The following is a 27501-nucleotide window of genomic DNA, read 5'->3' as shown; positions in this document are numbered from 1 at the left end:
CAGAAACTCTATCCACAGTACAGAGCACATAGAAGTTAGACAAATCGGCTCAATAAAAAATGATCCATATATTAAATTACATGCATTCATTCCTGTAGCCTAATTTGCCTTGAACATGGAAATTTCACATCCAGACTATTCATTTTTTTTTATTCAAAGTTGCCCTAGGCAGAATTAAACTATGTCACACAAGCAAGAGTGCTGTTATACTGATGCCTATGGCCGAGTCATAGCCGCACTTACTGATAGCATGGTCCCAATCAACGTGCATCTGATAAAATTGGTAAAATAGACTTCTTTTCATCTTCATCTGATGAGCGTACATGTTTCCAGTCAAAATGTATCATCTCAGGGAGTTTTTCCTTGTAACCATTTCCTCAGGCTTGCCCATTATTGATTTGAGACAGTGTCCATTGTTAAGAGCTCTATACAAGTCAAATGTAATCGCATTGAAAAGTTTGTTGTGTTTGTAGATGATGTCACTAACTGTTTCAGGGAGACCATTTCCAGAATCGAAATTTTACAAGGTGTACACAAGCAAGCAGAGTGCTACAAAAAGTGAATCATCCCAGTCTAGGCATACTAAATATAGACAGTGTTGGAATGCTGCTAGTCCAGTATGTAGACCAGATCTATCTGCTGTATAAGAAAGTTACTTCTTGGTGAAATTCGTGCAACAAACATTTTATTTGGTATACATGTTTAAACTGAATCCTTGTGCACTTGCTGACAAATTAATAAGCATGCATAGACAACAGAAGAACTTTTCAGAAACAGGAACATGCAGTAAGGTAAAAAACAAAATAGATTTAAGTACAAAGCCAACGTACAAAGCCAACGTACGATGATCATACTTATTTGGTGCGGTTCCTAACTAACCAGCTGGCCATGTGTCATTACATAGAGTAATATTAACTAGCATTTTTTAGCCTGATTGCTTAGGTTTTTGACCAACCAAACTACGGGACTGGGGAGCACAGACAGACAGACAGACAGACAGATAGATACTTTATTCATCCCAATGGGAAATTCACAGCTTCCAGTAATATCCACAGGCACAGGTAATAAGGTAATAAATAAACAAACAAATTTATTATTTGTTCACCTCTGTAGTGTTACTGGATGAAAACAGTACAAAGCACAAAGCAGCAGCATATCTTCATGTGAAATAAAAAAAAAATCCTCATCTGTCTGTATTTGTTGTTATTGTGCATATGCAGGTATCCGGCAGTTGCAGTTAATTTTGCTGAAGTTGGCTCTGCTCTTGGGGGTTGAAGTTCACACTGGAGTGACCTATAATGGTTTGGTTGAACCTCAAGGATCAGGAACAGGCATGTCATTAGTTTCTATACAAAGCCATACTTCACTTCAAGATTAAAGATTTTATTACTCTCTTACACTGTTATAAAAGTGTGACCCAAAGCGAAGCTGGAAAAAAAATAACTCTGGTTCTCTTTCAGGCTGGAGGGCTTTGTTGCATCCCGAGTCTCACCCTGTTTCTTCCTATCAGTTTGACGTTTTCATCTCAGCAGGAGGAGGAAGATTTGTGCCTAATGGTAAGATTTGTCAGTAAAGACAAGGGTGTGAATGCTACTTGTATTTTTCATAATATTTACATATTCAAAAGCCAAAAGCCCACATTCAAATGTAGTCACCTAGTGTAAGTGAGCTAAGACATGCTACTTGTGGGACAAGTAGGAGTTGTTGATCGAAGTAGAAGATTTTAGAATAAGTGCAAGCCATATTATTGTAATTATATGTCCGTCTAATGAACTTAATTAAGTACATGGTCTGAAAGTGCTATTGTTTTTTGGCTGTTTGGACTTCTTTTTGTGATTTTGTATGTTTTAAGATTTTAGATTGAATCAGTTCAGGATCCATATTAACCCTGATCAGGATAAAGAGCTTACTGAAGATGAATAAATGAAATGCAGTTTTTTTTAAGTTATACTGACCATAACAGTTTTAGTGTGTCCAAAAATTGTTAAGTTGTTAGAACTATTATAATTAAATGTATATTATTAGGATATGGCCTCCAACTGATGTACAGGGACATCTGTAATCAGAAAAAAGTGTGTAATATTAGATTAGTCATTAGTATTCTGATAATTAATCTTGCATACTCTGTGTGTGTGTGTGCGCATCAGGGTTTAAAATAAAAGAGCTGAGAGGGAAGCTGGCCATCGGCATCACGGCTAACTTCATTAACCACTTCACTACAGCCGAGGCTCAGGTGCCAGAGATCAGCGGTGTAGCACGCATTTACAACCAGAAATTCTTTCAGCAGCTTCAAACAGATATGGGTATGGAAGCAGGGCAGTATCGAAATGTGGGCTTATGAACAGATGCACATAAATACTGAAATTGTATAAACATACACACATAGTGAACACAGTTAGCACATACTTCACATTCAAGCTAATGGTCATGTACAGAAAATGATGTTTATCAGTCAAAAGTTTGGACTATATATATATATATATATATATATATATAGCACAAAAGAATGGGCTAAGAGGGCAGCTCTCCCCTCTCATGTGGTCACAATGTTGGATAACTTTCCAACCAACCTGCACCCTATGTCTCAGTTTAGTGCTGCTGTCACTGCTCTAAATAGCGAAAGCAGCTTTGCCCGAGCCTACTCGGAGGGAGTCCATAAAAGCAAGTACTGGGAGGTAATAATATATAATAATAATAACAATAATAATAATAATAATAATAATAAACAGTCAATAAAAATACTATTGTTATAACCTATATATATATATATATATATATATATATATTACACACTATATTGCCAAAAGTATTCGCTCACCCATCCAAATAATCAGAATCAGGTGTTCCAATCACTTCCATGGCCACAGGTGTATAAAATCAAGCACCTAGGCATGCAGACTGTTTTTACAAACATTTGTGAAAGAATGGGTCGCTCTCAGGAGCTCAGTGAATTCCAGCGTGGAACTGTGATAGGATGCCACCTGTGCAACAAATCCAGTCGTGAAATTTCCTCACTCCTAAATATTCCACAGTCAACTGTCAGCTGTATTATAAGAACGTGGAAGTGTTTGGGAACGACAGCAACTCAGCCACGAAGTGGTAGGCCACGTAAACTGACGGAGCGGGGTCAGCGGATTCTGAGGCGCATAGTGCGAAGAGGTCGCCAACTTTCTGCAGAGTCAATCGCTACAGACTTCCAAACTGTGGCCTTCAGATTAGCTCAAGAACAGTGCGCAGAGAGCTTCATGGAATGGGTTTCCATGGCCGAGCAGCTGCATCCAAGCCATATGTCACCAAGTGCAATGCAAAGCGTCGGATGCAGTGGTGTAAAGCACGCCGCCACTGGACTCTAGAGCAGTGGAGACGCGTTCTCTGGAGTGACGAATCGCACTTCTCCATCTGGCAATCTGATGGACGAGTCTGGGTTTGGCGGTTACCAGGAGAACGGTACTTGTCTGACTGCATTGTGCCAAGTGTAAAGTTTGGTGGAGGGGAGATTATGGTGTGGGGTTGTTTTTCAGGAGCTGGGCTTGGCCCCTTAGTTCCAGTGAAAGGAACTCTGAATGCTTCAGCATACCAAGACATTTTGGACAATTCCATGCTCCCAACTTTGTGGGAACAGTTTGGAGCTGGCCCCTTCCTCTTCCAACATGACTGTGCACCAGTGCACAAAGCAAGGTCCATAAAGACATGGATGACAGAGTCTGGTGTGGATGAACTTGACTGGCCTGCACAGAGTCCTGACCTCAACCCGATAGAACACCTTTGGGATGAATTAGAGCGGAGACTGAGAGCCAGGCCTTCTCGTCCAACATCAGTGTGTGACCTCACAAATGCGCTTCTGGAAGAATGGTCAAAAATTCCCATAAACACACTCCTAAACCTTGTGGACAGCCTTCCCAGAAGAGTTGAAGCTGTTATAGCTGCAAAGGGTGGACCGACGTCATATTGAACCCTATGGATTAGGAATGGGATATAAATAAATATTAATTATTAAATAAAATATTTAATCGCGATTAATCGCATGATTGTCAAGAGTTAACGCTCTCTCTCTCTCTCTCTCTCTCTCTCTCCCTCTCCCTCTCTCTCTGCTCGTCCGCCCGCCCGCCCGTTTTCCTTCTTTGTTTATCCGCCGGTTTTACGTCTTCTCCGGTTCCTCTAAGCGCCGCAGCACACTTACGCTCATCCAAAATGCTCTCATTGGTTCAGACACGTCATGACGTTTATCCCAAGCCAATAGGAAACGAGATCCCACCCCTCCCGTCACCCGTCGTTTGTCTGTATGTGTATTCGGAGCCAGTGACCAACAGACTTTTTAAATTATTTACAAAATTATAAAAACTCGCGATAAAATAATTGTCGGCGTTAATGAGTTAACGCGATAACTTCGCCAGCCCTAATATATATATATATATATATATATATTTAGTTAATTTAAACCCTTTTATATATATATATATATATATATATATATATATTACTATAATATACAATCTTTTTTTTCCATTATTGTAAAGACATTTGTATAATGCCTTATGGTCCATCTCTCAGGGTACAAGGATGGTATGCTTTAAGACTCCACTCTGTTCTGGTTCTTAGGTGGTGGAATAAATTACCCCTAGTTGTCCAATCAGCTGAGCTAAAGTAGCACAAAAAATATATATTGACGTACATATTGAGAGTTCAGAGCCTTTCTGTAAGTCACTCCAGATAAGGTAGTTTGCTTAATAATAGAATAATAATAATAAATAATAATAATAATAAAAAACGCAACCTCTGCAACAAACTACTTAAAAATTCTGCAAATGTTAATTTACACTTTTGCACATGCCATCATTTATGCGATATTTTTATGCAATATAAAGTTTGAATAGAAATTTGCATAAAATGTCTCTTTAATCCTTAAATATTTTTCATGTAAATATAATTTAAAAATATCCCTAAGCAATTGTTTTTTTGTTTTGTTTTTTATAACTCAGAAGAAGCAATGAGAGGCTTAAATGAATGGGGATCTGGATAAAGCTTATTTACAAGTATAGTTAGAAAGAATGTTAAAAATGTCAGCTACAATATTGTTAAAAATATGGTTTTTAATGAAATATGTATTGAAATGTTTTAGTTTAAATATAGTAGGTTTGTTTTGTTTAACAGTTTTGTAACAAAATCATTTTTAAAAATGTCTTCATTGTTATTCAAAATTATTAGAAAAAAAAATAGGTAAGAATTAAGCCCTTCTATTATGATGGGGTGTACAAACTTTTGACTGGTAGCATATACAACCATAAAAATGGCATCAATCATTTCTGCTCAATGACTGCCTTTTAATTTTCTTTAAGAATTCTTCCTTTCTTTTATTTCCTTGGACTGATCAGGTATTGATCTGGAGAACATAGTCTACTACAGAGATGACACTCACTACTTTGTCATGACTGCCAAGAAAAACAGTCTGCTGAAGAAAGGGGTCATCAAGCAAGTAAGCATTATGTTGATCGAAAGTGAGCACATTAGCCTCAGTATGTTCTTATTATCAAATATTTTCCACTATTAGTTTCTTAAATGGATGTAATCTGCAGGTTTTGTTAATGGGCTGCTGCCTTAAGCTCCAATTCTATTAAGCACTGTATTATGCATCAATTCTGATAATAAGTAAGTGCAAAAATTACACAAAATTTGTTAAACCTGAATATACTGCAAGAACAGCAACACTATATAAAATAACAGCTTCTTTAAATATCATGAAAACATACTGGAGGACCATTTTCTACTGATTTTCTTGTATTTAAAATCTGTAAAAGGTTGGGTTAAATCTGATGTTGTACCCTCTCTTAAGTCTGTTAATTTTGTCACAGTATTAATGCTACTCAAAAAACCATCTCTCTGACCTGAATTGAGAAGATGCCCATCTGTATGCAGACACTGTCTCCAACTCTATGGAGCAAAGCGACACTTTTTAATGATGTTCTTTTTTTTTTTTAAAGAACAACTCTAGTTGAATGTGCTTGATTTTACTGTGTTATCTCCTGCTCTCAGGATCATGCTAATGTGGAGCAGCTGTTAGCCCCTGCTAACGTTGACAATGAGGCTTTACTGAAATACGCATACGACGCTGCTGCATTTTCCACAGGCCACAAACTTCCTAACCTCGAATTCGCAAAGAATTACAAGGGAGAATCCGACGTAGCCATGTTCGACTTCACCTGCATGCACCGTGCTGAGAGCTCCTCCATGGTGATGGAGCGCAGAGGCAAGAAACTTCTCATTGGACTGGTGGGAGACTGCCTGGTGGAGGTGTGAGAGCCAAATATACATAAACACACACTCACTTCACAGTATAGTCTGATCTTTTGCTGACTTGAGTGTAGGTGTGAATTTTTACATTGCTCCAATGCTGTTTTATATATAGAAAGAGAATTTTTATAGCTTTTTTTTAAAGTAATTACAAATGGAATGGAAGCAGGTGTTCTGATATTTGATATTTAAATTATCATTGTAAAGAATACTTTCAATAGAAATTAATGTGTTTTTGTAGATATTCAAAGTATCCGTATTTTTGTGTGTTTTGTTTTGTTTTTTTCATGCTGTTGTATAGAAATGATAAGCAATATATATCTTAATACACATTGTGTACCAGAGAGATCTGTTTAAAAATCCTGATATGATATGTCATTTTGTATAAATTGCTAATTCATTATAATTCATAATTAACTTATTTTGCTGTTTGCATTTCATTCCTACTAACAGTAATTTCTTGGGGGGGGGACATCCCAGCTGAATCACAACTGCAGTTGCAACTAAAAACTGAAGCAGTTCTAGTAGATTGAATTATAGTATTACAGTTGATACAGCTACATTTTCCACCTCATATTAATCCAGTTTTTGATGTGTTTAGCCCTTTTGGCCTTTGGGGACGGGAATTGCACGAGGTTTCCTGGCTGCTTTTGACACGGCGTGGATGGTGAGGAGTTGGGGAAAAGGAAAGCCACATATGCAGGTTCTTGCAGAGAGGTAATGAGAGCAATGCAAATGTTTATAATGTATTTATAATAAATACATCCTCTGTGAATATTTTGTTTGTTTCTTGTGTTAGTGATGCATAACTCGTTTTGATAGGAGGTATGAAACACTGTAATAACTGTAGCTGATATTTAGCTGGACCAGATAATATCAAGATTTTACAACAGCAGTTAAATGCATCAATCTGCTTGGAGCATCACACAGTCTCCTTCTGAGCACATGTATCTTAAGCAGGCTTTATTACAGGAAAAGACTGATCATATCTTCTCCCCATTATTTGTACAAAACAGGGAAAGTGTGTATCAGTTGCTATCACAGACTACACCTGAGAACACGAGCAAGAACTACTCTGCCTACAGCATTAATCCGAGCACCCGTTACCGCAACGTGAACATGTCCTCAATGAAACCTGCACAAGTAACCATAATAAATATTTCTTTTGCTCAAATATACATATATTTTATATACACATAAAACTTTTAGTGGTGGAATTTATTATAACCACATTGCATTTACTCTATATTTGAGCTGTGTACCTGTTTGTGGTGTGTTCTTTAGGTGCAGCATCTGTATAATTTTGAGGACAACTTGGATAGCAACAAATCCAGCCAAAAGCAAAAAGTTTCATTATGTAATAAATATCAAGGTGTGTTATAGACACAATCACTTGCCCATGACTTCACTGACAATCACTTTATTGACTGTATAAAAAAATAAACTTGTCCGTTTTGCCTAAATTGTATCAGTATAACGATACGGTGTATAGTGTTGTATCAGTTGAATTTGGTATGTCTGCAACACAAACAATAAACACACCACACTGCACAATAGAGCAGGAAGGTAAACTATTTGTAATAAAATTACATGACGTGATAAAAATGTTGATTTTATCAACCCACACCCTGTCTTCTGAAAAATTATCCTCCTTTAATAGCATTTCCATTACAGTAATTGATAGTATTGCTTCATTTTGGTTAGTACAATGTTTCCTACTTTTGTTATGTTAAATCCCACCCAGTGAATAATAAGATCTATGTGTTGTGTGCAGCTTCCCTGCGACGTGTGGTTGACCTGCTGAACTGGTGTCAGAAACATACAGCCTGGTGTGACCGGGTCAAGGTGAAGGACCTGAGTCAATCATGGAGATCTGGCCTGGCACTCTGTGCCCTGATCCAGCACTTCAGACCCAAACTTGTGTAAGGCTTCTTTGTATGACAAAATGAAATATGACTACAGGTTCAGCTGATTGGGGCAGTGGATTGATACAGAATTATTAATTAATATGCATTCTCTGCACCGGTTATCCTACTGGGTTGTCCGGAGCCTGGAGTCTATCCCAGGAGACTTGGGGCACAGGGCAGGGCACATCCTGATTAAGATGCCAGGCTATTGCAGGGCACCTTTGCACACACATTCATACACTATGCACAATTTAGAGATGCCAATCAGCCTACACTGCATGTCTTTGAACTGGGGGAGGAAACCAGAGTACACAGAGGAAATATGCAAACTACATAGACGGCAAATGTGCTAACCACCAAACCACTAAAAAAACTCTCTCTCTATATATATATAAATCTGTTAATCAAATGTTTGCTCTAGCAAATGAAATACTTGCATGCACAACTGCACACACAGTCACACCTATCGGGACAGAGTGAATAAGTACTCACAGAATATGTAGTGATTATATTAGGTTATAGCACAGCAGTGTTCTTGAATGTGATTGGTGTTGATTCATTTTCTGTAACAGCGGCTCTGACAGTCGTGACAGCTGCAAGGCAGAACACAAGTCTATATTAATGCACTCCTTATAAAACATTTTTACAGTAACACCTCATTCACATGAAGCAAATAATAAAGGGATTTTAAAGATTTGCAATTATTTGACAAAGAATCTATTCACTGATGTGGTGAAGCCTTCTGGAAATTATATTTATTTAAGGTAAGGGTGGTATTTTCAATTTTTCTGCCATGTGAAAGGATGAAGGACACTGCATTTTTGTGATTTCTCTAACGATTTGTGTTTTTCTTTCATATTTACTTCAACAAAGTAAAGGAAACGCTGTTATAGTTGCTATACAATGAGCATTTTTCGCTGTGGTTGTTCTATTTTTTTTTTTTTTAAGTGTAGCATCAAAATAGGAAAGATCTGAATTTTGGTGTGGTAAAGAAGGATGTGCCTGTTATAGGAAAATAATCCTTTTAATCGGAACAGTAACTCTGCTTCACCTCAGACTACTACATCTTTTATATATAACACAAGCACTGTGAGGTTTATACCATGTTTTTAAACTCTCCCTGATATTAAATATTTGACAGTACATAATGTGTTCAAATTTACACAAGTATTTTGTAATGTTCACAAGACCCAAGCAGCACCATCTGCTATTTTCCCAACGGATGTTTTTTTTTCCCTTTTGCAGAGACGTGTCCACGCTGGATGAAAATAATGCCGCACACAACAACCAGCTGGCCTTCGACATTCTCCAGAAGGAGTTTGGCATCACACCCATCATGTCTGCCAGTGACTTTGCCTCTAGCAAGGAGATCGATCAACTGTCTGTGGTGCTCTACCTCACTCAGGTCCACAATGCTTTCACTCAGACTCCCAAACCAGCAGGTAAATGTATAATCAGCAACAGCACAGCATTTAACGTAGATTTTGGTGTTCTAATAAATGTTACAAGACTAAAAAAATACTCAGGCAACCTTCATTATTCAATGATATGGTGATATTTCTAAAAGTCCCAGGACTCAGAATTGATCACACATCATTAAGTGTCTATGGACAGATGATATTGAAAAACTATCCTGCGTTTTTGGCATCAGTATCAGGTGAACTGTCTACTGTATGTTTGAGGCTGGCAGTTGAGAGTTCACTCATAGGCCATTTAAAAAAACAATTTGGAGCAGCAGCAGGAAAGACTGCAAGGCCATGTAAATGACTTTTAAAGGTCACACACACAATACCTATTTCTCTCTTTTCTTGCAAGCATTGCATGATATTTTATTCCTTAATAATTTACATTTCAAATTCAATCCAAATTGTTATCAAATTCAATCCACAAGAATCAAGCCACAAGAATCACAAACCAGAGGTAACTCTGTGGTTAATGTGTTGGGCTACTGATCGAAAGATTGTGAGTTCAAATCCCAGGACTGCCAAGCCCTTAACCCTCAACTGCTCAGTTGTATAAATGAGATAAATGTTACTTGCTCTAGATAAGGGTGTCTGCCCAAATTCCATAAACGTTAACCAGCAGAACCAGGCCTTAAAGAAGAACCAGGCCTTAAAGTGAACACAGATTATAAATCATTAATGAATGTGCTTAAAGCATGATCAGTATGAGCATCCAGATATAGGCACAGGGCAGCCTTTATGATTTGATGACACACCACTGCCACATCCATATATGGAGATCTATTTCCTTTCACACATTTATAGAAGGTACATGTATTCCCATCAGCTGTTGGCTTTGCCATGTGTTTGAAATTCACAGAGGACATGAGACACTGTGGGCCAATGCTAAATCAACGCTGCTTGCTGATAGATTTTTTTTTCTTAAGACAGCTGTTTCAAGTCGTGTATTGTTATCCCATCAGGTCTATGCGCATACATACAGTGTATATCATATTCAGTAGAATAGAACTGGTACAGTCGATGACAAGCAAAGCAAAATATAAGGAATACATAGGACGTAACTACATGCACTAATTATACAGAACATCAGAAGGTGAGCATACTGACTGTGTAAAGCATCATAATTATCAACATAATGATGTTGAGAGTATAGAGTAGAGAGGAGTATAGAAGCATGAAAATGTATATAGATAGCAGTCTAGAAAGATCATAGTGAAATGCTGTGTTGCAGATTTTGTGTGTTTGGAGACAGTTGGTCATTTCCAATGCTGGAGGCTTTGCAGACCCACTGACTGTCCTTTCATGGAGGCACTGTTTCTTTAAGAGCTCTTTTCCCAGCATGCTTTGCTCTGAATGGGCTGTTCTGTGCAGTCTATATCTCAAGTGCTGCTGCACCAGCACACGCAGCATTTAGGAAACGCAGAACTCGAGTGAGAAATGGCTCGTCAGGGCTAGGGTGGGATTCTCCCAACCCTGCTACAGCTGACACGCGCACACACACACACACACACACTCGTCCATTCCATAAGAGGGGAACCTGGCGTCGTCTAAGCTGAGAAAAAAGGTATTAGTGGATAGAGATATGATTTCACATGCTGGAAAATGGGCTAGGTCCAGCCTTTATGCTGTGTTCAACTGGAATCCCAGCCAGATGTGCAGGTAGAGCTGTCACTCGAACAGAATGATGGATGTGTGGAGGTGTGCATGCATTGAGGAGAACAGAAAAGCATCTGCTGGGAGGTGGGATGTGGAGTCGGCTGAGGTGTGGAGGGGATTTTTGTATTCACCTAAAATGATGATTCATGATTTGATTATGCAAGGATTAGCTAAAAATTAAGGTCAAGAATTACATATATAAATGTTGAAATTCTATATACTATATTATTATATTCTATAACTCAGTGACTAGTACTTGTATTACACAAATTATTAACTTTTATTTCCTAACTAGTTCTCTTTTTGCTGTTCAATATTATGTACAATTGGATGGTTGTAATCTTTTTTTTTTTCTTCCCGTTCTTTGATATTGCCTAATATCAGTTAGATTGCTATTCTTTAATAATTCAGTTACTGAAAGTTAAAGAAATACCCTAGAATTTGTTGAGACTAATTTGTATTTAAAATATTTCTATAGTTACTTTCATCAAATATCCATGTACTAAGAAATTAACTCATTAACTTATAATGGAAGTCATGGGGAAGCTGTTGGGGGATTTATGAAGGCGTATTTTTGTACAGTTTCATGAATTTTGCAGCTAGGTATTTATCATCTAGGTATTTAAGCTCTCCATCTGAACTATGCATGCAGAAGAAACATGCTTGCGGTTTCATGCTACCAAAGTAGTTGCATGGGTTCGATGTCATATAGATTTATAAATAATTGCTACAGTGTTTGGAAAGTTGTTAAAGAGCAGAGTTGGTCATAAGGGTGTAATGATCTGATGATATGCATCAATGCATTGATTAAAATTAACCAGTGGAGCAATGATGTGTCAAACAACTGATGTGTCAATAATAATGAATCTTTTTAAACTGATGAGTTAATTACTGAATAGCTAGCAAGGTTAGTTGTCCATAACTCCTGATCATTTTGAGATAATCCTTCTCTACATCATCATCATCTTCATCATCATCTTCATCATAGTAAAGGTAGAAACTTCCCCAAGCAAGTTGGTTATATCGTTTAGATGCTATTGAATCAATTCCTACCATAGCAGCTTTGAATCATATCAGAATCGAATGAATTGAATCATATCAGATTCAAAAGAAAAGATGAGTAGCTTTTATGTAATGTTATAATTTAGTGCTATATAGCCATGTCATTAAAACGTTTATTTACAGAATCTAGCAGTTGCCCTTAGGTTACTGTTACTGATGCACACCGACTGGACAGATTTTTTGTCCATGGCAATACATTACAGATGTGATAGAGATTAGAATGATAAACATTCAAGCTTTCATTAATATAAAAAAATATATATTTTTTTCTGCAACTTATTCTCATAGCTGATTTATACTTTCGAATCAAGGGAAGTTGCTGACTTTGTTGTCATCTTGTGCTCCACAGAACAATCCGGCTGGAAGGTTCTTTCTTTAGCTAGAACCCGCTCCGCTGTCTATTTCCTGAACAAGCTCAAGCACAACTCTCTCCAGAGACGCAAGGTGAGCACCAAACACCTGGCCACGTTCACATTGTACGCTGACCGACCACCCCCACCCCCACCCCACACTCCCAACCAAACTGCAGTTGCGAATTACACTAAATTCATTTTATGTTTATGTCTGGTTGACTTACATAACATGAGCCACAAATGAGGTCATGTGACTTGTCCCTCAGGAGCGTCTGGCTGCTGAGAGAGAAGAAAAGGAACGAGATATGAGGGAGGAAGAGAAAAAGAAAGCTGTGAGTGCTGCCTTTTTAATGTGGTGTGCGTGTGTGTGTGCGTGTGTGTGTGTGTGTGTGTGCGCGTGTGTGTGTGTGTCAAACACATGTGAGACAGTCCCTGCCATCGCAATGTATCTGTGCAGCATATTATCTTCAAAGAGCAGTTTCTTCCTTTTTTTGCTGATTAGCACAGATAAAAATAAGGCTTATGAATATGGATGATGTGTTTGTATAATAATGACCTTTTATAAACAAATTGTATATTGTCAGTGAATGCTGTTGTTTTACCTTGCAGTAGGTGCGTGGACATCACAGTTTACATCATGCTTGTTCTTTCTCATGCCGTAGCTCATGCCCACAGTGCCGGTGGCAGACGTAGGAAGCAGTGAGCTGTGTTACTTCTGCAATCAGCAGCTCTACGTGCTGGAGAGGGGCAGCGCTGAGGGCAAGTTCTTCCACCGCAGCTGCTTCACATGCCAACAATGTGGTACCACACTGCGCCAGGGAGGATACACCTTCCATGGTGACACAGGTCAGCTGTTTCACTGTATAGGATTTGTCAGTAAATGCTAAGCATTAAATGTTAATGTAAATGCCACTGAGCTACACAGATGACTGTAAAAGAATAAGTATAATGTAAGTTTGAATTTAAATAAGTTTTAATTTTAATTTAGTTTTAATTACAATGCATTACAGGATGTTATACCCCTAATATTATTTTCGGTATTTTCCGCAGTAAATTCTAATTGTTATTCAAACTTAACGGTTAAAAAAAATATTTAAGTGTTTAAAGACAATTTAAAATGCATGCATAATTCCCACACTTCTATTTCTTCTCTCCTGTGTAGAGCAGTATGATTGCATGCCAGCATGCTGTGCCAGCTTCAGCTGTTTACTCTTTGCTCTGTCCACAGGGAGGTTTTACTGCGAACAGCATTCCGAGCCAAAGGAGGAGAAGAAGGAGAAGAAAGAACCGGAGCAATCAGATCAATCTGCAGGTGCAGAGGTATGGAAATGATCACAGCTGATTACACTGTATATTTGTGCGCCCATCATTTTCAATCTACTCCATTAGTGTCACAACATTGATTAATAATACAACTGTGTTCTGTGTTTCTGTGGGAGATTTGCTCTGCCATGCCTCATTATGAAGTATTACTTCCTATTCTACTAGAAATAACAGAATGCAGGCGCGTGTCATTGCGACAATGGTGGAAGCGTTGTGCTGGGGTGTATTTTTGCACGCTTGGGTTGTATTTTGCTGATGATCGTGTAACAGTGGCTGCAGAGAGAGGAAACATTAGAAAGGAGAGTGTGTGTGTGTGTGTGTGAAGAGTGCTGTAAAGTAGACATAAGACATTTGAGTATTAAAGCAGTATTATGCTTAGATTACAAAACATGTCTTGTTTGTTAGATGATTAACACAACGCCCCCTTTATTCCTCACAGATTAGTTTTTCAAACAGAGCATATAATCATAACTAGAGATGACACAATACAGATATCACTTTTCTAATACCATTGCTAAAACCTTGAATATCAGTCAGTACCAATCAGTTACATATTCTTAACATGTGCCTTTTGTAATTGATGCAAGCTGTCTAGAATTGCCATGCTCAAGCTGCTCACACATACACACACGCACAGATCCATTCATACTGTATTTTTCCCTCCGTTATCCGATGCAGCATTTTCTGCTGATATTGACCTGGTACCCAGCCTGGATATCAGATCAGTGCCATATTTAATCATAATCATACTTACAATTTTTTCCTGAAATGAGATGTCACTGGTTTACTCTTCAGGCTTCTCAGTGGTGGAATGAGCTCTCCAGTCTACCACCTGCTAGTCTATTGTACTTCTTGCACTTATTCTTGCTCTGGATAAGAGATAAGAGTGTATTGTAAATGGCTACATGTCAGTGAAAATGCAGCATAATTTTATTCCATTTTTGCAGGATTTTAACAGGCCACAGGACAGTCACAGTGAGCAGACTGAGGAACAGAATGGGAAAAATGAAGCGAGGAAAAACGAGCACAAGGAAGAGAGTGTGTTTAATGTGACTCCTTGTATATTTCGCTCTGTAAAGAGAAAAGGCTCATATAAAATATCTATAGATCCAGACTGTGATGAAACCACAGAGTCCAATACAGTCACAGAGCAGGAGGACCAGCTGGTATTGAATGGTGCCAAAGACGCCAATATGTCTGGCATGCCTACAGAACTGGGTCCAGTAAGCCAGACACAGCCAAAGGATGATGATGTCCAAAAAAGTGAGGTGTCTTCCTGTCCTGTCGCTATCCCAGTGCCAGTGCCAGCACCACGTGGCTCTCGAGTGCCTGTCCCTAAACCCCGCACCATCCATAACGTAATATCCTCGCCCACTGAAATCGAGGAGAACCAAGATCCGACACCAGACCTCACTAGCTTCACATCAGTGCCAATAACCATTCCAGAAAATGAAGAGGACTCTGAAACTCCTTCCGCTCAGACTGAAAATGGACTGAAAATGGACAGTGAATCCAAACCCAAGCTATCGCTTAAGAAACTCCAGTTGACAGCCGAGGAGAAAACGCAGTTTATGGACTTTACTTTGAGCCAAGACTCGGACTCCGAGACACCGGCGTCCTCGTCATCTACATCCTCATCCTCCAGGCCACAGGACGGAGGAGGAGTAGAGGAGGAGGGTTACTCGAGTGGGGGAGCATCATGGGGCCACATTCGACAGAAAAGGCTTCGCCGTGGTTTGAGAAGGAAAGAAGAGGTGCAGAGGGAAAGTCAGCTTCAGCCCGGAAGAGTCAGGTCCAAGTTCTCCCCCTGGAACCTGTCTTCACCACGGCTACAGCACCGCTTCAGTGTGCTACAGATCCATCCTTCAGGTACAGACATACTGCAACTTATTTTAATGGCTGATTTAAAGAAAGTTTAACTTTTAACATGAAGTATAATGACATGAAACCATCAGTTATGAGAAGTAATTCGGTAATATTGTAATAATTGTTTTTCATTTTATCGCTGTCTTGACTGGATAAACAAGAAAAAACCTAGCATGCATTACAATGTAATTAGCTACAACAGAAAGAATATGTACAATAATACAATATAGAGTAATATTGAGTCCAAACTCTAAATATTCTGTTGCAGCTCTGATTTCAGTTGCAGCTGCAGTTCTCACCTGAAGCCAGATGCTGTAAAATAGATATATTGCAATGCTGCAAACCACTAAAACAAGACATTTAACACAGCACAGACAAATAAAAATTTTAATTAAAATTTTGAGGTAAAAAGTTGAACAAATTTTTTTATCTCACTTTTGCTCAGTCCTCCATTTTTGTGTCCTATATACATTTATTTTTTGCAGCTTGTAGAAGTGTACAGTAGCTATACTCAATAAAATAAACTGTTCATATTGTATATTCATGGTCATGTTTTTGTGGGAAAATCTGATGTCAGCATCAGTACAGGATTAGACACCCATGTATTTTTCAATGCAGACAGTGAGGACCAGATTGCTGAATAAGAGCTCTCATGGAGCTGTATATACTATTACCTTATTGTTTTAATAACCAATAACCAACATGATGCTGTAAACTCGCTAACTCTGAAACCATCTCATGAGCCTCTCACACAATGGTGCACCTTCTCCATCACTGCTGAAGGAGTCAATTTACAAGTCACTGCAGCTATTAAGTCACAGACATCAATACCATTTCTAACGCCTGCCCAGGCTACATTTCGGAATGCGAGCACATAGATGTTTTATTACCAACTGATCAAGGGCAGCAGTAAACACGCAAAAACTAGCTCAGGTGGATGGAGGAGCAAGTCAAGTCAAGCTTTTATTGTCATTTCAACCATATATAGCTGATGCAGTACATGGTGAGATGAAACACCGTTCCTCCAGGACCATAGTGCTGCATAAAACAAAAAACAGAGCTAAAGACTAAGAGTACGTTGTCCTAGTCACATGAAGCACACATTATCTGAAGTAAATTTCCAAATGTTGTTCCAAAGCTACGTGTAAAATTGCAAATTTTATATATAAGTATATTTTCCTAAAAATAATTAATGTTTGCGTTTATGGAGAAAGTACTTGTTGTAACAGGCTGTAGATTTCGCTATTTTATGCATGAATATGAACATTAATAAACTAAGGGATAAGGGATAAAAGCTAGCATATTTGTTTGCCAGAAATGATCGTTTGCTATTAAACTACCTTTTTCTACAAAAAATATAAACTATTAGTGTTCAGCAAAAGATTGTGGCTTTGTATGTTGACTAAAGCCTCAAAAACCTTAAAACCCTCCAGGATTGAATTCTTTAATTCTTGATGTTTGTTTTACTTTATTCGTAGCACTCTGTCAGGAAGATTCGGATGATGAGGTCGATGGCGATGATGATGAAGAAGATGATGAAGAGAATGAAGAGGATTTTACTCTGGAGAATTTCATGGATAGCCAGGTAAGGTGCTGGAAAATAATTAGCAGTCGCATGCTCGCCTCACTCCGCAGGCTCTGACTGGAGAGCTGCCCTTGAGAAATGAATACATATTTAAATGATATGTGCATATTTAAGCTGTTGTTTTCTCCCCAAGTGGAACGATGCCCTTGCTAAAAAAAGAATCTGCTGAATATAAAATATTTTTAAAAAATGTAGATTTTGTTTTATTTTGTGGCTGAATGTGTTAACTTGATTTATTTGTTCAGGCTGTTCCAGTGAGCCTGTCTAAAGCGGAGAAACAGGAGCTGATGAAGATGAGGACTCTGGAGCGAAGAGCCAAGATGAGCGAACTCCAGCGCTTGCGTAAAGCTCAGGTTAGAAATAGCACATGCCATATTGTGACACAGTGGCAGGTCAGGGATTTTAGGATTTGGCAATAACAAAACGATATTGATTTGAACAAATGGCAGGGTAAAAATCATAGACTGCATTACTTAGCTCTTGTTTTGTAACCTTTTAAAAATGCTTTCCACAACATTTACAAATGCACCATGAGTGCTGAGATATGAGTCATGCAGTCAACCACAACTGGAAAGAGGATAGGTTTCTGTTTTTCTGTTTTTGGCACTATATATATATATAAAGTGATAACCAGCACAACTGTCATTTTTCATGTTCTGGTCACTAAAAAAAGGTTTGATGAGTGAGCCATAGACAACTTATCAAAAACCTTGCACTGCCAACAATCAGTTCTTGACTGCATAGCTATTATTATTATTATTATTATTATTATTATTATTATTACACCCTCCCCAACTCTGTATGCTTTCCTGTCTTTTTTTTGATGATTTAATTGTTTATCATTATTTCACTATTTAAATGGAGAATCATGAGGGATAAATCAGTAATGCATAAGCCTAGTCACCATCAACACGGAGAAATTTTCATTTCAGTGGAAAAAAAGGTGCGTTAATTTACAGAACATTATTGCAGCATTTTTCTCTCTCCTTACCACTTAACCCAGTGTCTGGATTCATTATTAGAATACTTTTTCTCGAAATATATTTATGTATTATATATAAATGTATTTTTCAATGCATTTTTTTGCTATTAGCATGCAGTATTACTTTCTGCAAGCAAAGATTTGTTCTGCACCAGTATTAGAGTTCTGTGTGAAAATGTTGCCCTACTTACACCTTCTCGCCCCTGCATTGAAATGGTCCTCTCATTATATGCAGCTGAAACAGAATCCAGTCAAGCAGACTTTTTACTGCTGCTCATTTACGCCATGCCGTAATCCTGAAATGTCAAAACACACCCAGTCAGAAGTGCAACATTATTTCTATTCAGTCTCACATTGGACTGTGTAATGTTGTATAATATCCAATGTAATCATCCTCCTGCTATCTATTGTGTGTGATCTGTAGTCTATCCAGAGGAGGCTGGAGGAGATTGAGGTGACATTTAAAGACCTGGAGGAGAAGGGAGTATTGCTAGAGAGGTCTCTCAGAGGACAGGCTGGTACGTCTCTTCATCTTCTAATACATACTTCACCTACACACTGTTCAACTACTGATAACTACACACACTGAAACCTCGGTTTTCAAGGACATATCAGTGAGAACTTGCTTAAACAGTCTCAGAGAAATTGAAAATCGAGGATGCTTCCACAGTAAAATGGACTTTAAAAAAAATAATAATGAAAAAACCATATTATATTATGTATATCATGATGTTCACAAAAAACAATTAATTAAAATAACATTTAATAAGTGCTAAAATGCTAAAAATTAAATAAAGAATATTGTCTACCGCAATTTACTACCTTTAAAACATGCCTATATAAAGAAAGAAACTGCTGATACGATATAAGCCTTTATAGGCTAAAACAGAACATGTGCTATAGGTAATATTGTGAATTGAATTTAATCCAGCAAAGTGACTCTTTGCAATAAGACTCTTAAACAATAATTTATTTGGAAACTGTAAAAGATTGGGAGCATGATGGTTTGGCTTCACACCTCACAGGTAAGGGGTTTGATTCATGCCTCTGCCATGTGTATGTGGAGTGTTCTCCCACACTCCCAATTTAGACATGCAATTTAGGCATGTCTAAATTGTCCGTAGTGTGTGACTGTATGTGATTGTGCCTGGCAGTAGACTGGCATCCTATCCAGGGTGTACTCTGCCTTGTACCCTGACTCTCCTGAGATAGACTCCAGATTCCCCACAACCCTGTAAGATAAGCGGTGTAGAGTATGGATGCATATAGAAGGGTGACAAATTAAAGGTAATAAAAGTTAGGTTGTTGGGCCATACAGAGCTTCAGAACAGCTTCAGTGTGCACTGGCATCAATTCTACAGAACTGTGTGATGTATGATATACTCTCATGCTCATTAAAGCATACAGTGTGGACGCTGTCATGCTGGAAGTTAGCACTCCTATCAGAACTAGAAATGTTTACTCATACAATAAGGGTGATCAGTCTGAATAACGTTATATTGCTTGGTTGTGCCATTGTTTTCCTTCAATTTGTCACCAGTCTATACCAGTGCTCCATCCAGGTATACTGTCCTCATGTGATCAAAGACAGGAACCCAGAGAGTTGTTTAGTCAGTGACTCAGTTTCATGATATAGTTCATATGTTAAAATTTATGGGTTAATTGAAGAAGTAATCGAGAGACTAACAATAAAAAATTGTTACATACTGGAATCCATGTTATTTTAGCTAACCCAGTTTATGTCTGTTCTTCCTAAGGCTCTGATGCCTCAACAGTCATGATTGACCAGTGGATCGACTTGGTCCAACAGAAGAATGCTCTGGTTTCAGAGGAATCTGATCTAATGGTGGCGTAAGTCAAGCTTGCTCTTGCTTACAGAATCTCTAATCCTTCCTGTTCTATATATAGCACAGTCATTTCTACATTAATTAATACAAGTCTTTCAGGACACAGTTCCTCCTGTGTCGTTGCTCCTGGCAACCTTTATTCTAAATGTCTAATGCTCATTAAAATGAATATGGTGGCTGATAGGGTATATTTAAGCTGCTTTGAGCATGCTTTAGATTTAGCATATATTTACATACCATAACATTTTCCTACTCTAGCCCCCTTACTGATTCCCACCATGTGATGCTGATGGGTTATGTCTCATTTTTGCTATCCAGATCTCGACAGCTGGAACTGGAGGACAAACAGAGCATGCTGGAGCTGGAACTACGCCGCTATATGGAGATAGAAGGTATCACGGACCACTTTTCAGTTTTGTATTCACCCTTTTTTATTAAATCACATGTTCTCCATTTAGAACAGGTTTTCTGTGGTGGAAAAAGAAACCATAAAATAGACATTATGTCTCTTGGTTAGTGATGACCATGTGAAGTTAGAGGATGTGACAGTACCTGGAATCCACGGAAGTTGTTAAGCTAAGCTAGCTTATCCTTTCAGGACACCTTTTGCCCTCTGATCTAGCTCCTGGAAACCCCTATTCTCAGTGTCTAATGCTTATTACGTTGAATGTGGGGACTGGCAATGTTTATTTAAACTCAGGAAATGCAAGATGGCTGACAGGAACCTACCAAGAACGCTGTTGTGGCATGAGAACTTTTTTAAATGTTGCACAGTTACACATATTAATACATTGTGGCTATTTTTAAGGATGGAGAATTTACCCAGGGTATATAAACAGCTTTGCACATCCTGGTGCTAATTAATCAGTAATGAGACATGTGGTGTGAATCATCTGAGTAATTTTATACAGAGGTTTAAAATAATAATGTGTGTGTAGATTCAGAGAAGACTGCAGAGCAACGGGCAGAGGAGGATCAGATCCTGCAGCAGATGCTGGAGGTGGTGGACATGAGGAATTCTCTTGTGTCCTTCCTGGAGGAGAAGAGGCTTAAAGAGATGGATGAGGAACACCTGGGCTCCTCACTGTTGGAAAACAAGAGACTGTCTACTGCAGGAGCTCAGGTACACTGGGCGTGAGAGAACATACTAGTAACATAGAGACTCTTGCCAAAACGTTCTGCCCTTCAGCTTTTACATCACAAACCAAAGACTTAAAAGCATATGAGCTTTTCACTTGTTACTGTGTGCACTTGGACACGCTCGGGATCCGTGGCTGGAGATTCGGAGTGTGTGTGTATAAGGGTTTAATACAATGAAATCAAACACAGAGGCTACCCATTAAAAAGACACCTGAGATTATTCCAGAAATCTCTGGAAATTTTATTACGAGCACCCAAGCCTTCACTGCCCAGTCATAGCCTAGAGAAAGACCAGTGGAAGCCCTATAATGTAGCTAGACTACCACCCTGCCCACACACACATATACACACAGTATGTACCACACACCGGATCAGACAGTGAAATTAAATGATTGCATCATTACAGTATGATCAAAAAGGGTACGAATGTTTATCAGTCTATTATATCTGTCATATTTATCCAGCTGTCTGGCAAGCACATAGCTATTCTGAAAGCTAAATGTTCATAGTGTCATTATAAAACTAATTTATAATGTGTTTGTTAGAAATGGTATTTCAGTCATTTTGCTGCTGCTTATTGACTACATGCCATAATCTGAAATGTCAATGCAAAAGCTGTAAAAAAGAAAAAGGTTTAAATTAATAATTCATATATTCTTTCATATATTATTTATGAATGTATTTGATACATTTGATACATTCAGTGCATCTTTACATGTTCTACATTTTCTCCTTCTATTTTTCTTCGTCTTCTTCTCCTATTATTATTATTATTATTATTATTATTATTATTATTAATCATTTTCATGGAAACCCGTTTTAAATGAGTTAATGTTGAGACTCGGTTTCTGTCCTGAAACGATATGCCCTAAAATATCCGTTGTATCGTATTTTCATCTGAATGGAATGGTAGTTGTGTTGCTTTTGTATGTTGCAGTCAGTACTGTTTTTGGTTTTCTTTATCATTTTCAGTTCTCTCACTCATGGCCTTCACACATGAAATTCACACCATAATAAACACTGCGTATCAATGAAATCATCTCTGAATGTCTGCTGTGTTTTTATACATAGTGTATACATTTTATACATAGTGTAGTGAAGTGCATAGTGTAGTGTAATTGATATATTGTGTGTTCATGTGACCTGAGCTAGAGCAACAGCAAAATGCTGAGAGAGTTTTGGCTGAAAGGAGGCTGCTGTTCTTTCAGACCAACTTACTAAAAATAAAGCTAAAGGTTGGAGGAACAAAGGTGCTATGAAGCAGGCAATGACATTATGTTTATACAAAAGACCTGTCTTATGTTACAAACTACACCATGTTCGCTATACAATGCACGATTTTTGGTTTGTGTCCATGGCAGAAAGCAGAGTGGTGAAAAAATCCATAATTTTATATTTTGTGACTTTGTTAAAGTGGTAGAAATATTCAATCATGCACACAGCACATGAAGAATCGCAAATGTATTAAAACATTCACAAACATCCAACATAATATATGGAATGGAAACAGCAGGTTTTTGTAATTTCTTTCGCAACCAATTTCAATTAAATATACACTATATGGCTGAATGTATGACATCACACCCATAAGTGTGCCTTGTTACCACACAGTTGGAAGCACACTATTGTTTTGAATGTATTTGTATGCTATAGCTTTATAATTTCCTTCACTAAAATTAAGAGGCCCAAACCAGTTCCAGCATGACAATGCACCTGTGCACAAAGCAAGCTCCATAATTTCAATTACATTTTACTTGTACAGTAATTTTAACAATGGACATTGTGACAAAGCAGTCTTACAGGGATATAACAATTCAGAATAAAAACTATAAAGTTAAAAAATTTTAATTCATATTTATCTCTAATGAGCAAGCCAGAGGCAACGGTGCCAAGGAAAAACTCCCCGATATGATAAATCCTTGAGAGGAACCAGACTCAAAAGGAAACCCATCCTCATCTTGGTAACACCAGATAGGGCAAGGATAATTTCCTTCCTGTCATGACGACAGGAAGGATGGTTTGCCAAGATAATTGTGTAAAATCTCAAGTGCCCTGCACAGAGCCATGACCTCAACCCCATTAAACTTTGGGATGAAATAGACCTCTGACTGCACACCAGACGTCCTCACCTAATATCAGTGCCTAAACCTCACTAATGGTCTTTTGGCTGAACGGTGGCATGGTGGCTTAGTGGTTCGCATGTTCGCTGCCCACCTCCAGTGTCCTGGGTTCGAGTCTCGCTCCTGCTCACTGTGTGTATGGAGTTTGCATGTTCTCCCTGTGCTTGGTGGGTCTCCTCCCACAGTCCAAAGACATGCTAATTGGACTCTCTAAATTGCCTGTAGTGTGTGAGTGAGATGGATTGGCACTCTGTCTAGGGTGTATCCTGCCTTGATGTCTGATGACGCCTGAGGCTCCCCATGACCTGAGTATAGATTGGATAAGCGGTACAGACAATGAAAAATATTAATATAATTTATTAATGAACTGACCATGGCAAGTAAAAACTCCTTGAGGCAACACAAGAAAAAAAAACCTTTAGAGGAACTAGACTCAAAAAGAAAATCAAACAACAGGTAGTGGCATTATCATGGCTCCCACTATTATTAAACTTGTTGTTTATCATTTCAGCAGCAGATATTTGGTACAAGTCTACAATATCTAGGTGAATACATCCCCTGAACAAGAGTGGATTTTGGAAGTACATATCTTCTGGGTATCCTTGCTGGATGGTCCACATTTCAGATGCTCCAAGTAGAAGTAGAGCATCAGGATGAACTGGCAGAAGGACAAGGTGAGTGAAGCTACAGCAGAAGTGTGTCACAATATAACACCAGCATTACAACAGATTTGTTGTGTCCATGTCAACTCCATTCCCATGAATCCATGCCTGGTAAACTGTGTTACGCCCTACACTGGCCTCAGATGGTCCATTTTGTTCTTCAGTCGGTACTCAGTGGTTCCAGATGTCAGTAAACAGCTGGCTATCAGCAAGGGACACTGAAGGGTGAACACCTGTGCATGATGTATTTACAGGGACTCAGGTAGAACATATCACACACAGTATGTTCTGTAAAACAGTGTGAAGATACGATACCTTATTTCTTCTACATTCACAAATTCCTCATCGATTAGACAACACAAATCAGTCCAAGTGATGCCAACTGTCCCGATTTCTAACATTCTAATACCCGTAATAGAAATAAATAGCATAATTTATTAACTAACATATAGTATGATATATAGTGTATATAATCCGAACACAAAGAAAAGTTTTAAGTACATTTTGTATTAACGGCCATATGTTCTTTAATGTTCTGCAATGTTCATCTGTTCTGAAATGAAAAGCTTGCTGTCTGTGACAGTGATATACTACATGTCTGCATTGCTTTACAACACCACTAGAGGACACCAACAGGGAGAGCATGCAAGATGTGAAGTACACTGTTATAGCCGTTGGCCATTTTTGGCTGAGAGAGAGAGAGAGAGAGAGAGAGATCTACACTAGCAGATACACAATACCCACAATGCACTTCTGTTTAATACTTGACATGTAATCTCTATTACCACAAGAGCACAATTAGTTACATCCATTAATAACAGCAATTCTTCTACTTTGTAAAAAGATGCATGTACATTAGCATAAAAACTAATTGTTGGAGATGTTTTTTGTGCTTCATGTCAAAGCAGAACAACACTGTGGAACTTACAGGAACATTTAAAACTTACTGTGCTCCCTTCACTACTTAAGTTAGCGTAGTAGTAGTTAATAACTTTGAGTATAGCCATATTGGAGGTTGCTTCTGCTATACTTGACTGTATTACTATGTATTTTTTGTTTTTTATGAAAGTTTTTTTTAAACCTTTGTCTTTAATTGTTAATTGTTGTAGTGATGTTTGCTGCCTTCTTGGCCAGGTCTCTCAGAGATTTTATCTTGAAGATCATATCTTTATTTTATCCTGGATAAAAAAAAGGTTACTTACTTACTTATTTTCACTAATGTTTTCAGGATAAATAACTGTAGGAGTAGATCTGTAGTAACTTGTTTTTTTTTTAATGCATGACGAGACATTTTGGTGTGTAAAATTTCCAATCCTCAATCCCATAGACTATGTGGAACAGCAAGTGAAAGGAGTAAAGGCACTCACAAACAATACACCCAGTCAAAAATTGGTGAGGTTAGTAAGGGGAAAATATGGTGTAACCATTAGGAAAGAATTTACACAACTAATTTACTGTCCACTAATTAGGTGCACAAGAGGGAAAACCTGTTCTAGTCTGTAAGACATGAGAGTCTGTGGTAGAGGTTTATCTTCCAACAGGACAACAACACTAAGCTTACTGCCAAAGGTATACAAGAGTGGTTCAAATCAAAGAACCTGAATGTGTAAGAATGGTCCAGACAAAGGCAAAAGTTATTCCAAGTGAGAATGTATGGCTTGAAAATGGTCTCCAATATGACAGAGCATGAACAATTTTCCTAAGAAGAATTAGACTTACACTGCATTACACTTATGCAAGGCACTACAACTTCTACTTAACAAAATAACATTAGCTTGCAATCACTCTTTAAATATATATTTGATGTTGATAATAGGTTTCCATCAAAGCATTTCGATTAAATTATACCAAAAGAGCAATGAGACAACCTTCATATATTTAAAAAAAAAAAGAATGCTCATATATCTGCGTCTCCCATCACTGTTCACCTAAAAGCTTTGTTTGTGAACTACACATCACTAATCACTGCTCACTAATCAGTTGGAGATTTGGTGTGCTGTTTATGCAAGGTGTTAGGGAATGTTGATAGTTTAAATCAGTCTTGCTGTGTTTATGTAAGCCAAATGTAAGTGAAATGACCCAACACTTTAGCTGATTACTACAGGTAAAATTTAATCAGGAACATATTCATCAGGATGATTATTCTTATGCTTCTTTAACTTTATAAATGTTTTGTTTCTGATCACTTTGCAATCCAAAGAGCGAGAGAGAGAGAAGGTTGTGTGTAATAGTGAGCTAATAATTCACTTTATAAAAAATATTAATTCCTGTAAACATTACGATTTGCATTTATGAAACAATGTAAGCTTGATTGAGTGAACAAGTATTTTTTCTATATTCTGTTTCTCTTTTATATATAGTTTCACCATCCTCAAATCCCAGTACCTGCTTAATTCTCATAATAAGAACAGTTACAGAACAGCAGCAGTGTGTCTCACCAAAAAACACCATCAAATACTGTAATTGAGACTGAACAGAACAAAGTGGGAGCATCTGGGAGCTCTGCAAATGGGAATAGTGAACCAGCACAATGGGTGACCTATTACCATCATGCTCTGTTTAATTGCACAGCCGTGCTCAGTTATAATAAGGGGGAGTGGGGCACAATTCCCAGCATGTATAACTGACATTTACTGTCTGTGTTAATGCAGCACATTTTGCATCAGAGAATCTATGATGAAATGTTAGCAGAGTAGCTCACAGTCTTATTGCTCTGCTTTTTAATGCCTCCCCAAGACTAAATGACAATGGGTCTGTAGTAATATGATTATAATCAGATGGCATGTGGTGGAAAAACTGGAAGGAAGGTTGGTGTGAGGATTCAAAAGGCCTTTATTTCCTGCCTCCTACGACTTTCTGCAGTTATACAGTTTTTTTTTTATCACACTATTTTCAATTCATTCACACACTGAAAGAGTATTTGAAGTTCTCATTTTATGTATGATTTTATAATCCTAACCTATGTACTTTGAGATAACTGGTTTTGCAGATATTGAAAATCTGCTTAATAATCTCCAATCTCCAACTATCCAGTGTCTGTGAACCTGTCCCTGACATGGAAGGTCCAACATGTTAGGAGTTCTGAGATGCCTTTATGCTCAACGGTTGTGTAAAGTGGCTATTGGTTTTTCTATAGCCTTCCTGTCTGGCCATTGCCTCACACATCAACACTTTCCATTCCTCCCTCAGACATTCATGTTTATGCATGAATCTCAGCATGTCTGGCAGATGGCCCATAATAGATGGC

At 38.0% G+C, this 27501-nt stretch overlaps 1 protein-coding gene and 2 long non-coding RNA genes across 5 annotated transcripts in view; 1 reads left to right on the top strand and 2 right to left on the bottom strand.

Moving 5' to 3' along the window:
* Window positions 1-22511, top strand: part of mical1 (microtubule associated monooxygenase, calponin and LIM domain containing 1) — a 32095-nt gene extending 9584 nt beyond the window's left edge. Inside the window, exons 4-24 of one of the 2 annotated variants that reach the window (XM_058409729.1) lie at window positions 1221-1331; window positions 1461-1556; window positions 2148-2303; window positions 5373-5473; window positions 6031-6288; window positions 6890-7005; window positions 7305-7431; window positions 7573-7660; window positions 8063-8210; window positions 9441-9637; window positions 12726-12820; window positions 12996-13061; window positions 13392-13575; window positions 13958-14049; window positions 15000-15921; window positions 17397-17503; window positions 17749-17856; window positions 18910-19003; window positions 20243-20336; window positions 20651-20724; window positions 21271-22511. In XM_058409729.1, the coding sequence (XP_058265712.1) occupies window positions 1221-1331; window positions 1461-1556; window positions 2148-2303; window positions 5373-5473; window positions 6031-6288; window positions 6890-7005; window positions 7305-7431; window positions 7573-7660; window positions 8063-8210; window positions 9441-9637; window positions 12726-12820; window positions 12996-13061; window positions 13392-13575; window positions 13958-14049; window positions 15000-15921; window positions 17397-17503; window positions 17749-17856; window positions 18910-19003; window positions 20243-20336; window positions 20651-20724; window positions 21271-21470 (3434 nt within the window). In that variant the 3' untranslated portion in view covers window positions 21471-22511. The remainder of the gene's footprint in view (window positions 1-1220; window positions 1332-1460; window positions 1557-2147; window positions 2304-5372; window positions 5474-6030; window positions 6289-6889; window positions 7006-7304; window positions 7432-7572; window positions 7661-8062; window positions 8211-9440; window positions 9638-12725; window positions 12821-12995; window positions 13062-13391; window positions 13576-13957; window positions 14050-14999; window positions 15922-17396; window positions 17504-17748; window positions 17857-18909; window positions 19004-20242; window positions 20337-20650; window positions 20725-21270) is intronic. The other variant, XM_058409730.1, reaches the window with a different exon arrangement.
* Window positions 493-13472, bottom strand: LOC131365846 (uncharacterized). 2 transcript variants are annotated; one of them, XR_009206747.1, is made up of 5 exons: window positions 13332-13472; window positions 12954-13008; window positions 8688-8788; window positions 2819-3955; window positions 494-1550 (listed from the first exon to the last, which is right to left on the bottom strand). It is a non-coding gene; the product is annotated as an uncharacterized LOC131365846 (long non-coding RNA). The 2 variants fall into 2 exon arrangements; XR_009206748.1 differs by lacking the exon at window positions 2819-3955 and having other exon boundaries at window positions 493-1550.
* Window positions 14056-27501, bottom strand: part of LOC131365847 (uncharacterized) — a 39603-nt gene continuing 26157 nt past the window's right edge. The window contains exons 2-4 of the long non-coding RNA XR_009206749.1: window positions 18677-18781; window positions 14807-14921; window positions 14056-14325 (exon numbers count right to left, since the gene is read on the bottom strand). This is a non-coding gene — a long non-coding RNA (uncharacterized LOC131365847). The remainder of the gene's footprint in view (window positions 14326-14806; window positions 14922-18676; window positions 18782-27501) is intronic.

This window comes from Hemibagrus wyckioides, linkage group LG15 (genome assembly GCF_019097595.1).
Source record: "Hemibagrus wyckioides isolate EC202008001 linkage group LG15, SWU_Hwy_1.0, whole genome shotgun sequence".
NCBI lineage: Eukaryota > Metazoa > Chordata > Actinopteri > Siluriformes > Bagridae > Hemibagrus > Hemibagrus wyckioides.
This window is presented reverse-complemented; position numbering and strand designations above follow the sequence as displayed.